Source organism: Sander lucioperca, chromosome 9 (assembly GCF_008315115.2).
Source record: "Sander lucioperca isolate FBNREF2018 chromosome 9, SLUC_FBN_1.2, whole genome shotgun sequence".
In the NCBI taxonomy this organism is placed as follows: Eukaryota; Metazoa; Chordata; class Actinopteri; order Perciformes; family Percidae; genus Sander; species Sander lucioperca.
In genome coordinates, this window is record NC_050181.1 from 19,414,671 (window position 1) to 19,430,708 (window position 16,038).

Here is a 16,038-nt window from a genome sequence, read left to right on the forward strand (position 1 = left end):
GGTTGCCTGTTTGAGAACGGGCTGTGTTCACCATATGAGATCTGCCTCAACGGTAAGATGTCCAGCACACACAAACACAAACACACACATTTTAAAAGCTTTGTTTGTATAAGTATTCAAGTATATTTAACCAGATCAGTTGCAGATCAGAAAAAGCTTCATTCATGTACAGGTGAAAAACACAGACCATTGCTTCTCTTCTGCGTTTGTCATGACCTGGCTCACGAGCCATGATAAAACACAATAATGCATAATACACAGTGTGCAACCAACAGCCAACTAAACAGAAACGTGGTTCCAGATGTTTGGAGAGAGCCACTAAGGGGATGGCCAGCCAGATCTTAAGGACTCCTGGGAGACTGGCCAGGTGCTCCCAGTTGCACTGATTTGGCAGCGCCCATGGAGCTGCAAGGCAGCACAGAGAAAAGCACCAAAAGGGATGAAGAACCACAGCAGGCCCTGCCACAGCAGACACTTTTGAAGGGGTAACACTTAAAAAGTGTCTGCGCCTAACAATGTTTGCTTCGGGAAAAGTTTGATTTTCCAGCTCGCTCCGTTAGTGGTGGAGGTTGGCGAACGCTAGCAATGCTAAGCCGACGTCACAACCAAACGTTAGCGATTGGTTATGGCAGATCCAATAGTTTTAAACTTTAACCGAGTACCCGCCTTCAAGGAAGTTAACACTTGTCAATGGAGAGTGGCCAGACTCTCTGTACCCCAAGCAACCTGGTACCAGTAAGAAGCAAATTAAGAGGGAAAAAGAGAGACACACAAGGATGTATGAAAGCAGTTAACATGCATATTGTTCAAATCAGAATTCAGCTGGTATAAAATAGACAATTCTTCGAAAAGAAGCTCACTGATTTATACTACCCAGATCATGCACTTGCAGGATCTCAGCACCAGACTACATTAGCCTTAAGAGCATAACAATCAGCTTTCCAGTGCCCTTTCTTATGACAAAAGTTACAGGCCTTATCTGAACTCCCAACATTCCTGTGCGTTAAAACGTAATCATCTGCCAAAGCAGCCGCAGCAGTAGCTGTTTTTACCTTTTGATCGCTGACATATGTGGTAATTCTCTCCGGTAAAGAATATTTAAATTACTTCAAGACTATCATGTCACACAGCTAATCCAAACTCTCCACCTTTATCGCGAAACACCAGTGTGCAAATTAAGCGGTCAAATCACGGGAAAATTCAAGGTGTGTCTGCTTATCCCCTTTCCTTCAAGTCCAAAAACGTTGACGAAAAGCCTCAGGGACATAAGACTTGAAAACAGCTGACAGTGATGAATAGGCCTCCTGCGCTCTACCGGTCAAAACACGCTGGAGCATTAACGTTCGAGCAGAGCCCAGCCACCTTCTTGTGACCGCGAGGCGCTTAAACAAAGAGAAAAATGTCTCTGGATCCCTTTTAGTACATTTTGGCAACAACCGTAGACTACCCAAAATATCAAAACTCTCTTCAGAGCACGGCGGAGAACTCTCCCACCCCACAGAATCATCTGGTATTAATTTCCCACTTTTGATCAAATCAAGTTTATACTGCTGTAGAGCTAACTTTTCCTATTCGGTCTGATAGCACAACTTTTCCACTGCCGACTGCTTCTCAATCTCTGCCATATGCTTCATTGTTTCATGCTCCAACTGTAAGCATCTCTTTTTGCTGCTCAAATGTTAAACCACTGGTTGCCGAAACTGGCAGTGACAAACCAGCGGTAGTAGTTGGAACAGGCGTTTGCTCTTGAGTCAAAACACCCTTTTCACTCAAATTTGCCTTCCAGATACTGTCCTTCAAACGCTAATCAGAAATCTCAATCTCATAGTTATATGCTTCTTTTAATAAATTCTCTTTTTTGCACTTATCCAAAAACTCCTCTGAAGGAGCCTTAAAAAAGGGCCAACGCAAGTATCAACCAGATGCGTAAAGGGCCAAATAAACCCACCAAGAGATCACAAAATCCCCACTACCTAAACTGCCTAACTGAATATTGCTAACACTAAAGTTATCCCTAGTCTTCATGCAGTGACCGTGGTGGGTAGTTATCCACTAAATATAGGGCGGAAAAAAGGCAACCAAAGAAATAGTAGCGGGGCTACGGCCGTGCTCCCAAGCACTTTGGCTCTCACCACTCTCAAAAACAGACTTGACGGGCCTAAAGGAGTACCAGCCCTTTGCTTAACAGAGGATTGTGCTCTCACACAATTATGCACCAGTCGAAACTTACCTGAAACCACCTGCTCTATGCTTGAAAACAGCGACCAATCATTAACTTTAAACCAAATTGCCGCATATCTCCATAGTAACACGTATAGTCTACCAAAACATTCAGAGCTTCTGACTACCCGAGAACCAACGCAGCCCCATAGTAACTTGATGACCTCCATGTAGCAGGACTCGCTGCCATCATGGGTTACCCTCAGCACAGATCACAGCCCAGACACACAATTTACAGGCAACAATGTTTATTTTTTTCAACACAACTTTTCAACACAACTTTATATATACTACCAACTGTGCACCTCTGTCTGCCCAGCTAATGGCAGGCACACAGCCCATTGCTCACGTTTTTACAAAGAACCAACAAATTGATCTCTCACAGTCCAGTCCTGTCTCTGTGGTGTGTGGCAGACATCTGAAGGTCCAGCACGCTACTTTATACAAAGGGAGAGTTTAATTAGTACAACGATCAGCTGAGACAATTAACTCACCTGGCACTGCTCTCCTGCTCTATCCCCACACCTCTCGCCACTGCAGAGAGGTGTAGAAATATTAATGCACATGCAATCTGAATGCCCTCACTACCACATATAGATATGAACCCCCGCTCTCTCTGCCTTAATCTTCCCTTGCGACCTCTCTGGCATAAAGAGAAAGGACACCCCTGCTGAGAATCAACCTAGAAGCAAAAAAGCTCAACACATAAAAGTTGTTGACAGAAAATTATCTGCATATATTTTGGAATCCTGGAAACACCTCTATGTATGATCCCATTGGATCAGGCAAATGATAACCAGGTTACTCGACAGAGCTCATAATCTATCTGTTCTGAGATAACCTTTATTTCATTGGTTTAATGGGAAGCTATGCAGAGACTTATCAACATCTTAGCAGGATTTAAAGCAAAGACAGAGAGACAACAGAGATACTAGAATCTGTTGTATCTCATTAAGCATGTAAATGGTCTGGTAGGTGGTGCAGGTGGCTGTGCTGTCTGGTTTCTGACCTGCTTCCCGACGTGTGTTTACTTCAGGCAGGGTGTGATTGTTCTGAATTCATTAGCTCGGTTGTTTCCTGTGTGCATGGTGTCCTTTTAAAATGTGCCCCGTAATCTAATTCTGACAGAGAAGGTGTGGATGAAAAAACCAAATGCATGTCTAGTTCTGTGAGAAAAACATTATATCAACCGTGAATTTTATTTTCAGCCTGAGCTCAGATGGTCTTTGTTGTGACTGCCTCAGGTGACCTTGTTTGTCTCAACTGCTTGTATAGTTTGTCTGTTGTATTAGATGGCTGATAAATTTGTCTTTGCTCTGCTGGTCACACGTATATCTTCTGCCTTTGTTATCCAACTGCATATAAGTATTATTTCTTTTTGTGATTCTGAAAATCTTACAAAGAGGATTGCTACAGGAAACAGTTTAGGGGGGAGGGACATTGCAATAATTCAATTCAAAATCCCTGCAATCAGGACTAGTATAGTATACCAAGGCATTCTCATGAACAGGTTTGTGCAATACAGTACAAAAATGTTTGCACACCAATTCGTATGATATCCTAGGAAACTAGGCAACCGCCGGCTGGTCACATGACCTCAGCTACAGAGCTCCATGATGCTGGCTACAGAGCCCCGTCATATCAGCCGCAGTTGGTAGTTGTGTTTAGCCGTCAATAGGTGACTGTGAGCCGGTTACAGGCACCGCCACATGACGGGCCTTTCAGGGGCATGAAAGTTGAGAGTGTAGCTCCACGTAGCTCTCTCAGTTTCGGCCCCCATCACTAGCAGATGGGTCCCTCCCTGTTTAGTCAGCCAGACAATTTGAACTGTAGTTTTAGAGACCGTGGGATTTCCCAAACTGAATAAATCCCGCTCGCACATATAAACACAAAACTGCTTTGCTAGCTCCATCGTGTTGTAAGTAAGACATCTGATGAAAAAATGATTTTATTCATTAGCATGATTGCCGTACTGTTTAGTTAAAAAACATCCAAAACACCGTACGAAAACATAACGGACCAGACGCAAGCTTTTATTTTGAAAAGTCAAAACTTGTGGAAAGAACCAAGCCGGGAGGGCATGAGACGGGAGGTCTGCAGGCTGCAGCCATACCCGACTCAATATCCTTTGGGTGCCGGTGATATTATGTGTGTGTGTGTGTATATATGTATATGTATGTATGTATGTATGTATGTATGTGTATATATATATAAACGACAGCCTTTTCAAGGCATTTGAGAAGGAAGGAGTGGTAGCATGCAAGCTCCCAAATTGACGCTCGTCTGAGAAATGGAGTTTTGGATAATGTTCAGCTTCGGCAGCTTTACCTATATGCTAAAATATACAATGACTGAGGAAGCCTAGTGACGAGTCCATAGCAACCAGTGTTGAATGTCTTATTACCCAGTGTGCTTTGCTGAATGGTCTCAATGTTTTATTATTTTATTTCATGTGAATACTAGTTTACTAGATGAGTAACTTAGTATTTGAAGTGTTGCAGTAATGCAGGAAGTGTGCATTTAGTTTATATGCTTATTGTGAGTAAATCTACTGAAATGGCCACCACACCATAACAGAGGAGTGAGATGTGTAAGATGAGAATGGTTTAGTCACGATGTCATGGCTGTAAAAGAACAATGGGCATCTGTATATCTTTGCCAAGTGCAAACCAGTATAGAAGACATCAATAAATAGTTGGGGAGGGTCATCCCTTGTTTCCATATCATTTTGGAGGGTCATCCAAAATTCATTTCTGGTGAAGGGAGGGTCAGGTCTATTTTGACTAAAGATCCCAAAACTCCTGCGGTGGCCCCTGAAATAAATAACGAACAGTCCCTAAAGGCAAAATGATAAAAGTTCAGTACAAAGTTGAAAAAAAACTTTAATCTATTCCCAGTAACTGTTAAAAAGATGGAGTGGGTTTTTATCTATTTTGCAGATTTCAGTGGTGCACACAGTTTTGTGGAGGTTGGATGGTTATTCAATAGTGATGGAGGACTCTGTCCAGACTTTGAGTGATCGTTTCCCTTCACTACTGACCTTAACTGCTCCGACTCTGTTATTTTGAAGTTTCACATTGTGTAGATTGGCACCTGCTGCTTCCTATCACCTTGCACCTAAATTTTAGCCCATATCTGACCAGGGGGTCGATCTTTTACAGAAGTCTGACAAACATGGATTGCTATTTACTTAGCAGCACTAATTAGATAAGTCCTCCCACACTCCTCTGGAATCAGCTCCTGCTAGAAGGTATGAAGGTTCTAATGTATGAGAACCCTCACTGATATAAATAGGGTGGACAAAATAATAAGAGTTTCAACAAAAACTGAACATTATATCCTGTTGTATTAGACTGCTCTATCTATCTATCTATCTATCTATCTATCTATCAACATATAATAATGTAGTAATATACAGTATCATACTGATAAGTTAAGCATCACAGCTCTTGACAGTTTTCACCACAGAAACATCAAATACTGCTACAACACAAAATAAGCAAGGTGACTACTTGTAAGCTAATTAACGCAGTAACTGTGAATCAAAGATCGTCTTTTAAATGCAATATCTATGGTGTATGTTGTCAGACCATATGAATACGTTTAAAAAAGTGGAGAAATGTAAAGCAGGCTGTGTGAAAAGATCAGGACTGAGACTTTTGACATGTTTTTACTGTAGCAAGCATTAGCAACCGGGAGTTAGAAGACAAAACCGGAACTGGATCAAGCTGAAAAAGGTGGCATGAGGTCAATACTTGTCTAACTTGCTTTTACTGGCGTGGTGGGTGTCACCCAAATGTGTCCTCAAATGCTAATCATTATGTACTAGTGGTAAAATGATTGTGTCAGTCCCTGGCAGTTCGGCTGCGCTCTCAGCCCAACTTTCAAAGAGCATGGAAAGCTCTCCTTGGGTGAGTCAGGTGAGGTGAGGTTGCGCTGACAGCTGGATCTCACAGTGGAAAAGCTACGGTGGCTGCACCTCCAGCCATTGTTCTCACCCACTGTGTGTCCGATCTGCTTCAATAGCTGCTGTCAAACTGCCCCTCGCACACAATGCCAGTCTGTTGTGTTGGTGATTGGCAGCTCAGACTCTATCAGGACACACAGCAGCTCTGATTACCTGAACTGGCTATAATCTCTTGGCAGAAAAAAAAACTGAGTAACGTTGGTATTGTTCAGCTGACGACATTCTCTTTCTCTCTCTTTCTACCTTTTTTCCAACAACAAAGGGAGAATGTGACAACTAGACAACTACATATCTCAATACCCAGAGGATTGCTTTTACCTTGGGATCGGAAGACATTAAAACGCTTTTCACATAGCTTCTCCTGGATGAAAACTACACTTGTGACAACAGTATTTAGAAAAGATGCCTTGACTGGAGATTTTGGAGAATTAAACAGTGTTAATGTAAAAAAGAAAAAAAAGGTCCAAGCCACTCTTCTTGCAAAAAATTTAAAAAGCCTTTATTTAAATGGCTTTTTCATATCGAAATCCTGGGCAGCAACCCACGTGTATCGGCACATACGGCCTTGTTCCAGGGTGTAACCCTCAAGACACAGTTTCCCCTTTAGTAGACACCTGATCATTGTAAACACCTGAGCACACAGCCAGGGATCTCAAAGATGACAAATGCAACGTATAACCACCAGAACAGTGTTTATCTATAATTGTCCCGTTATTACACCAGTTATCATGCATGTATATACAGAACCCCCCTCCTCTGCTCTTACAGTCCTCAGTCCTGTCCCAGCTGATCAGAGTGTGGCCTGCTAGCTGCATGTTAGCATCGGGTATCCCCGGGTGAAGCCAGGTTTCAGTGATAATCAAAACACAGCAGTCACGAACATATTGATTTCCAGCGAGTTGTAATTCCAAGTCGTCCGTTTTAGGCACCAGGGCTCTGGCATTGGAGAGATACAGGCTCGGTAGAGGTGGCTTGTGTGCTATGCTAGCTTTAGCATAACACCGGACCTGCGGCCCCGCTATTTCTCTCCCTCCTCCGTCTGCGGCGCCTCCTAGACCCGACAACAATCCACGAAGAGCCCGGCGGTCTCGCTATGTCGTCTGGGATGTTGTGCATATGATGAAAGACACTCGAAATAGATATCTGGTGCTGGTCACCGATGTCCAAAAGGTTCTGGTGGGTATAGCAGATGTTCGCAGAACCGACAGTCGTAAAGCAATTTGTGATTCTCGCGAGATTTGGCGGGGCGCCACCTCCCAAACTTCCATTGCTGGTTTTCTCAGCGGCGTCCCCCCCCCTGCTTTGCTATCGGGATGATTAGCCCTACTACGAGTTTGTTTACCATCAAAATGACTTCAAAGCTGTTATATTAAGGTACAAATCTTGCATAGTGTGCCTTTAACGTTGAAGCAGCAAAAAGTGAACCGCAGTCAGAGCTGGTAAAAAAAACACCCCCCCTCCCCGACCTGCGTGAAGCTGGCCCCCCATGTCATCCAAAAATTATTAAAAACACTGCTATTCGTTTGTGCCGGTTTGTGCCATAAAAATTATCGTTTGTGCTGTTAAGGTTTTTAAGTAATTGAACTTTACATTTTCTGGCCAGTGACGTCACCCAGCCCCCCATTAATGTCCAAATCTCCCCAAAATGGTCTCAATCGTTTGTGCTACGTTTGTGCTGATTTGTGGCGTTAAAAGAAACATTTTTACTACTTTGGTTTTTGGCTTTGGAAATCCAACGATTCTAAAAGTTATCTCACATTAACGTTTTCCTCTTCATTGGCCCCTATGGTGAGGAAAAAGCTTAACGTGGTTTAATGTACCTAAACAATGATCAATCATCGCCAAATTTCTCTCTCATATTGCTCCTCATAACCACTGAAAACAGTCAAAAAATGTAACCCAAAGTCCAATTGTTATGGACGTTATCTGACATTAAGCGTTTCTGCTTCATTAGAGCCTATTGTAAATAAAATTGATGATTGGTCATTGTTTAGGTACATTAAACCACGTTAAGCTTTTTCTTCGCCATAGGAGCCAATGAAGAAGAAAACGTTAACATGAGATAACTTCTATAATCGTTGGATTTCGGTTTAGTTTTTTTGACAGGCTTAAGTGTTCATGACAAGATATGATCATGAGAAATGTGGTGATCATTCATCGTTTATTTATTTATTTATTTATTTATTTATTCAGGACAGTGCACATTAATGAACAATCTAACATTTCTGTACAGACTGTAAATGAGCCAGGTTATAGCATAAATGCTAATTTTCACCTGTAGTCCCGAGGCAGGAAAACAACAACATACAAGATAATGCAACACAAAAGAATATAACAATATACAATATCAAACAAGAAACACATTAGCACACATTCAGACAGGTTACATTACATCAATAAAATTAGTCAAAATGATGACATAACTGGGAACTTTTAAGAAGTTATTTAAGGTGCTTTTTAAATGTGCAGTAAGTTGGACATTCTCTAATGTTTTTTGGGATGCTGTTCCAAAAATGACCTCCTCTGATAGACAGAACAGTTTGTCCAAAGGTAGTTTTTCTATGCAGGATCTCTATATCTCCTCTAAATGAAGCTCTGGTACCATAACCTCTGTCAGACCTTGGTTTAATGTATGTAGAAATTGAAGGTGGGGCAAGTCCATGAAAAAAATTTATAAATTAAACAACTATTTTTAAAATGGACAACATTTTCGAAATTGAGCATATTGTATTTTCCCAAAATATTACACTGAAGGAATGACAGAGGTTTTTGATCAAGTATTTTTATAGATTTTTTGAATAACATTTCTATGGGTTTTAAAATTGTATTTCCAGTGAGTGACCAGGTTGTAATGCAGTAATCTATATGTGAGAATATCATTGAATGTAGGAACATTTTAGCAGAAGTAATTGTCATTGATGGTCTGATTTGTTTAAAGTTTTGTAAATTAAATTTGATTCTGTTCGCTGTAAGTTTGATGTGTTTTTTAAATGAAAATGTTGGGTCCAGTGTGACACCGAGGTACTTGAACTCCTCTACAATGTCAAGTTCCATTCCCCCCAGGAACACATTGGACCGCTCCAGTTTTATGGTTTTTTTTGTGAAAATCATAGCAACAGTTTTCTTTTTGTTCAATAATAGGCAGGATTTAAACAGCCAATGCTGTATATTCTCCAGTGCTAATGTAAGGATGGATGATGCTTCCTGTGTGCTTTTAGCAGGTGTAAAAATAACCGCATCATCAGCATACATTTGAAAATGAACTTTTTGACAAACGCTTGGCAAATCATTTATATATACAGAGAACCGCACTGGTCCCAAAATAGAGCCTTGTGGGACCCCTGCTGAACATTCAAGGTAAGACGACTTAGTGCCACCAACACTCACAGATTGTCTTCTGTTGGACAAGTAAGATTGAAACCAAACTAGCGCATTCTCCGCGAAGTTGAAGTGAGTCAGTTTAGACAGAAGGGCTCAATGATCTACTGTATCGAATGCCTTCTTTAAATCCAAAAAGACTGCACCAACGCAGGTGGTTTTATCAAGCAAAGATTTCACTGTTTCTATGAAGACACAGTTTGCCGTCTCTGTAGAGTGGTACTGGCGAAACCCAAATTGCATGGGATGCAGGAGAGGATGACCGTGGCTGAGGTGTTTATTCCGCAGCTTGGCGATCCACTTTTCTGCAACCTTAGATACAACAGGGAGGATGCTGATGGGGCGATAATTTGAAATGTTTGTTTTGTCTCCTGATTTAAAAATTGGTGAGACTATAGCTACCTTCCATCCTGATGGAACAACTGCCATTTTAATTGATAGATTTATCAGCTGTGTTATCGGGCATACCAGTACGTCTTTGTGTATTTTTAAAAAATGTGTGTCAAGGCCATACGCATCTTTGGCCTTTGAGGATTTCATAGACTTAATAATGTTAGCCACTTCCAGATCAGTTATTTGCTCTAACCTGAAAACCGGCTGTCCAGAATTAATAGGCTTACGAGCTATCTCTGAGGGACTAAACATTTGTGTTATTTCATTGACACAAGTAATAAAGGAATTATTGAATTCCGTTGCCAATTCTTTTGGATTATTTATCAGCTCGTTAACTTTTATTTCCAATTTATCATTGTCCATTTTATTTTGCTCTCCAATTAGTTTATTAATATTTTGCCATATTAGTTTGCCATTTCCATTAGCACTTGTAATAACATCCAAGAAAAAATTTGCCTTGGCTTTACGTAAGGTTTGAGTTGTTTTATTTCTCATGGAAGTAAATCTTTGCCTATCAATGGTAAGACCAGATTTTAAAAACACTTTGAGTAAAATGTCTCTTTCTTTCATAAGTATTTTGCAGTGATTATTCAGCCAGGGTAGATGATTTCCCCTTTTTTTACCTTTTCCTCTTTTTATAAAAGGTTCCATAACATCTGTAATTTTAGCGTTAAATATCTGAGAATTAGTTTCAATATCATTATCAGAAAACAATTCAGACCAATTTACATCATTTAGAATAATATCAAGATTTTGATGTAGATGTTTTGGAATAAAATTGTAATGGTTATTAAATGTAGATGAATTGAATCGCTTTTTACTTAATTTTCGGGAAACAAATACAATATTATGATCAGAAAGCCCTGTAATGAGATTGTATGTTTTACCAATCCTTTCAGCATGGTTTGTGAATAACAAATCTATTAGAGTTTCCGAGCGGTTTGTTATTCTAGTTGGTGTTTTTATCATTTGTGTTAAATTAAAATAGTCAGTGAGTTGTTTGTTCCCTGTTTACGTTCCAGTAAATATTAAAATCACCCATTAAACTAATTTCCTTGGTTTTATCACAGTGATTAAGAAGAAGTTTAAGTTGTTCATAAAAATCATTTTTGTAGTGGGCTTTCTATATATACACACTATAACAAAAGACATTGTTGCAGAAAGTGATATGTCAACACCTACACATTCCAACACAATTTCACTTGGCCATTCAATCATTGTGCACTTTAGGGTGTTTAAGTACATTAAACCACATTAAGCTTTTTCACGTTAAGCGTTTTAGAATGTCCCGTTCATGGGAGTGATGGCTGCTGTCCGAAGCCTTCGCAGCGCAAATAGTAGCCGTGTAATAAATAAAGCCTGGTAACATAAAAACCAAAGTAGTAAACTTGTTTCTTTTAACGCCACAATTCAGCACAAACGTAACACAAACGATTGAGACCATTTTAGGGAGATTTGGGCATTAATGGGGGGCTGGGTGACGTCACTGGCCAGAAAATGTAAAGTTAAAAACCTTAACAGCACAAATGATAATTTTTACTGCACAAACATAACACAAACGAATAGCAGTGTTTTGAATATTTTTTGGATGACATGGGGGGCCAGCTTCACGCAGGTCCCTCCCCGGGGCTGCTGTACGCAGCGTGTCAACAGCCTGCTGCGTGCTGCGTCTGCAGGGTCGTTTTTCAGTTTTTTCCTCAACCTTTATTGTTTGGCCATTTAGTTTTATTCACAGTTTTTTAATATTCAATATCCAATGCTGTCCAAACTGCTCCAAATGCTCCAAAATCCAAACCCCAAGTTCATTGCGTACCCAGGAAATCAAGTGTGAAGTAGATTAGGTGAATGGTTCATGAGATATTTCAAAGACAGACCACACACACACACACACACACACACACACACACACACACACACAATACACACATCCCAGATGTGCAGATTCTTCCCGATTTATAGATAGATGTGTATTATAGGCATATGCATGAAAAAAAAGACAGTGAGTTACCAGCAATTATAGAATATTATACTTGACCCTATAAGTCATTATAAAAATGCTTTATAATTTGTTGTGACTATTGTTAGAAAGAATTATGAATATGTATGAGTGCTTATAACTATACTTATATATAGCTATAAGCAGAGTATAACACATTATAAATGTGTTATAATCCATTATAGAGAGGCTTCATAGAAAGTGTTACCATAATTCTTTTTGTAACGTTTTTGTTTGAAATATGAACATTATATATATTTCATTTGACTTTGAGGATTTCTTTCTGAACAGCTAATAGTCCAGTCGAGACATGTCTTTCATCTCCTGCGTTACCATGGAGCCACTGTTGCCCACCAGGTGTTGATTGGGTCCCTTGTCTTTACTGTCAGAGCTGTAGTTGAGCTCATCTTGAAGAAGATTGCTCAACATGGAAAATCTCATTTCCAGCAGAGAATATGGCCTCCGGTTAATTTAGCAAGATGAGAGCTAAATTGAATTGTGAAGTGTTATTATTCCTGTGCTATATATGGGGTGTATACAACATTGTGACCCTCTGATTTGTAGGGGTGACCCCGAACTCTGCACCACTTATGCTATACGAAGCTACTCTTTCAATGTCTGTTTCTCAATCGGTTGCATGTTTTCATACAAAAGGAGCTTTACACACAACCTTATCACAGCTGAATATTTCATCACTGTAGCCAGAGTGGCTGGTCGGTGAGCAAAAAAGTTCATGTCAAGCCCTGAATGTATGTAATGAAATGCATATAAAAACAAATTTGTGATGATCGATGAGAGGCAAGACTTGACAATTGTAATTTGACTATGTAAATTCTTAGGTACCCCTACTGATTTGTACTTTGAATGAAAAGCCCAGGGGGGACCCTTCACAGAAAGGATTAGAGAAGATTTTAATTTATTATCTTGAGTAACATGGATGCTGCCAATCCGCAAATGGGTGAATATGACAGGTGGTTAGGTGGTCTGCCATAAACCAATTGACTACTTTTGTTGGACTGCCAGACTGCTTTAAGGGGCAAGACAAGATATGAGACTGTCCTCCCAAGAAGACAACAGCAGTCATGTCAGCAAGTGCACCCACAAAGCCCTGTAGCAGCCATAGAAATAATACCTGGAGCAGAGGAGCAAGTCAAGTGGCAAAGTCCATATAGGGGGAAGTGTGGATGGATGGGGATGGATTTTGCCACTTAAAGACACGCACGCGCGCGCGCGCGCGCGCGCACACACACACACACACACACACACACACACACACACACACACACACACTTCCTCTTTATCAGCTGTGTGGAACAAAAAGCACTTGATGGGAATCTCCATGGCAACAGGCGCCAGAGGAGCAGGGCTTAAAGGGATATGTCACCGTTGGAAAGATGAATATATCTTTAAATTGGGTCACTTATATAGTAGAAATGTGAATTTTTTTAGAAATTGGGGGCTTCTAGGCCAAGAAAAGCCAGAAAATGTGTTTTTGGCTCATGTGGATGAAAGACACCAAATCCCAGAATGCACTTGCTTCGCTGCTTTAGCGTCTACTCCGCCTACTGTTTACAGACAGACAGACAGACAGTGAGACGGTCAACTCAACTCAAGTCTCTCTCCTGAACATTGCAACATTCAACATGTCGCAGCACCCCATGGCAAAGTCACCCTGGGCTGAAAATATATTTTCAAAGTCTAAATTTGATGATCAATCTGCACATTTTTGATTTAAATTATGAATCTGTGACATTGCTCCACTGTCACTTGTGGTGCAACCTTTTTACAGCTGTTGAAAGCTGTTTTAAATGGTCTCCTCAAGGTTTGGTTTCTGTAGGTGTTACTGGCAAAACGTTTATGGTGAACAAGAAGTGATGCAGTTGAAAGTTTGCAGTGGAAAAATCTTTAAATAAGTTATTAGCATGGGCTTACTTCATACAGTTGGGGGGGACAATAAACATGCCATTTCTCAAGAGCTATTTTTAAAGTGGACACACATGTTACAGCCAAATTTGTACTTGCATAGGATAAGTGTAGTTGTGTAACTCCAGTAAGTAGTAAGGCTGGCAATTATTCACTTTAGAATAGATATTCACAGATTCAAACTTCCGGGATCAATTACTCTATAGCGAAATGTTATTAAATCACAAACAATGCATCTTTCCTACCGTAGTAAGGTTAACAACGAGCTACAAACTAATTTTCATCAAAACGAGCCGTCCTCCAACCTGGAGAAATAACATTGGTCTCTACGAGCAGCCGGGGTTGAGACATTAGTAAGACGAGTGCTTAGGGACCGTCTTCAAACTACAACACCGAAAAGAGATACAACAACAATATTTATTAATTTAATGATTAAATAAGGTATTATCTCCAAACATTACCTCAATTATAACTTGTCTCGTCCTGGTTATACTACAGCACTTACTTTTCAAAAATAGGCATATTCCTAATTTTGGGGAATATTTTTTGCCAAAACAAATGTAATACATGTCATAATTACAGTCATGTCTCCAAAACTACTCCACACATAGAAGCCCCTCTGCTGGTTGTACTACAGCACTTACCTTTTAAAAATAAGCATAATCATAATTTTGGGGAATATTCTTTGCCAAAAACATTTAATATTTTAATAATTAAATAGAGTTGTGTCTCTAAACTTACCTCACACATAATTAATGTTCTGCTGGTTGTACTACATCACTTACCTTTAAAAAATAGGCATAAGGGACTGTTCGTTATTTATTCCAGGGGCCACCGGAGGAGTTTTGGGACCTTTTAGTCAAAATAGACCTGACCCTCCCTTCACCAGAAATGAATTTTGGATGACCCTCCCCAACTATTTATTGATGTCTTCTATACTGGTTTGCGCTTGGCAAAGATATACAGATGCCCATTGTTCTTTAACAGCCATGACATCGTGACTAAACCATTCTCATCTTACACATCCCACTCCTCTGTTATGGTGTGGTGGCCATTTCAGTAGATTTACTCACTAACATTGTTGTGGAAACACAATAAGCATGGAAACTAAATGCACACTTCCTGCATTACTGCATTACTTCAAATAATAAGTTCCTCATCTAGTAAACTAGTATTCACATGAAATAAAACAATAAAACATTGACAATATTCAGTCATTGTATATTTTAGCATATAGGTAAAGCTGAAAATTATCCAAAACTCCATTTCTCAGACAAGCGTCAATTTGGGAGCTTGCATGCTACCACTCCTTCCTTCTGAAATGCCTTGAAAAGGCTGTCATATATATATATATATATATATATAATATCACCGGGACCGGAAGGATATTTGAGTCAGGTATGGCTGCAGCCTGGAGACCTCCCGTCTCATTCCCTCCCAGCTGGTGTAGTCCGCGAGCTTCGACTTTTCAAAATAAAAGCTTGCGTCTGGTCAGCTATGTTTTCGTACAGTGTTTTTGAAAATCATTTTTTCATCAGATGTCTTAGTTACAACACGATGGAGCTAGCAAAGCAGTTTTGTGTTTATATGTGTGAGCGGGATTTATTCAGTTTGAGAAATCCCACTGTCTCTAAAGCTACAGCTCAAATTGTCTGGCTGTCTAAACAGGGAGGGACCCATCTGCTAGTAATGTGGGCCGAGACTGAGAGAGCTACATGGATAAATATGCACCAAACAAGCCACTTTGAAATGTTGCTGTTCTGACGAATACAAATGTTGGGTGACGCTCCCCCCTAGACTTAAAAAAAAAAATGTATGACCCTCCCCTCAACAAAGAATAAAAAGACATGAACCTCCCCTATTTTCCTCCGGTGGTCCATTCCATAAATACCGAACGGTCCCTAATCATAATTTTGGGGACTATCTTTTGCCATAAAAATAATAATATATGTCATAATTACAAAGAGGTCTCCAAAACTATTCCACACATAGAACCCCCCCTGCTGGTTGTCGGAATTTCTTTTCAAAGTGCACCAGATTGATGCATTTAAAATAGACATTTTCTTACAGGGGAGCATGCCCATGGACCCCCCTAGGGGGGCTTGTGCCCCAGTGCAGCTCTAGGTCTAGTGACGCCCCTGGGGCAGTGTCCCCGTTTTAA

At 40.3% G+C, this 16,038-nt stretch overlaps 1 protein-coding gene across 2 annotated transcripts in view; it reads left to right on the top strand.

The window, feature by feature from the left end:
* The window catches only part of LOC116055596 (receptor-type tyrosine-protein phosphatase N2-like), a 310,864-nt gene that overhangs the window by 32,662 nt on the left and 262,164 nt on the right, over positions 1-16,038 (top strand). For both annotated transcript variants that reach the window (XM_031307625.2, XM_031307623.2), the window contains exon 2: positions 2-52. In XM_031307625.2, coding sequence (XP_031163485.1) covers positions 2-52 — 51 coding nt within the window. The remainder of the gene's footprint in view (position 1; positions 53-16,038) is intronic.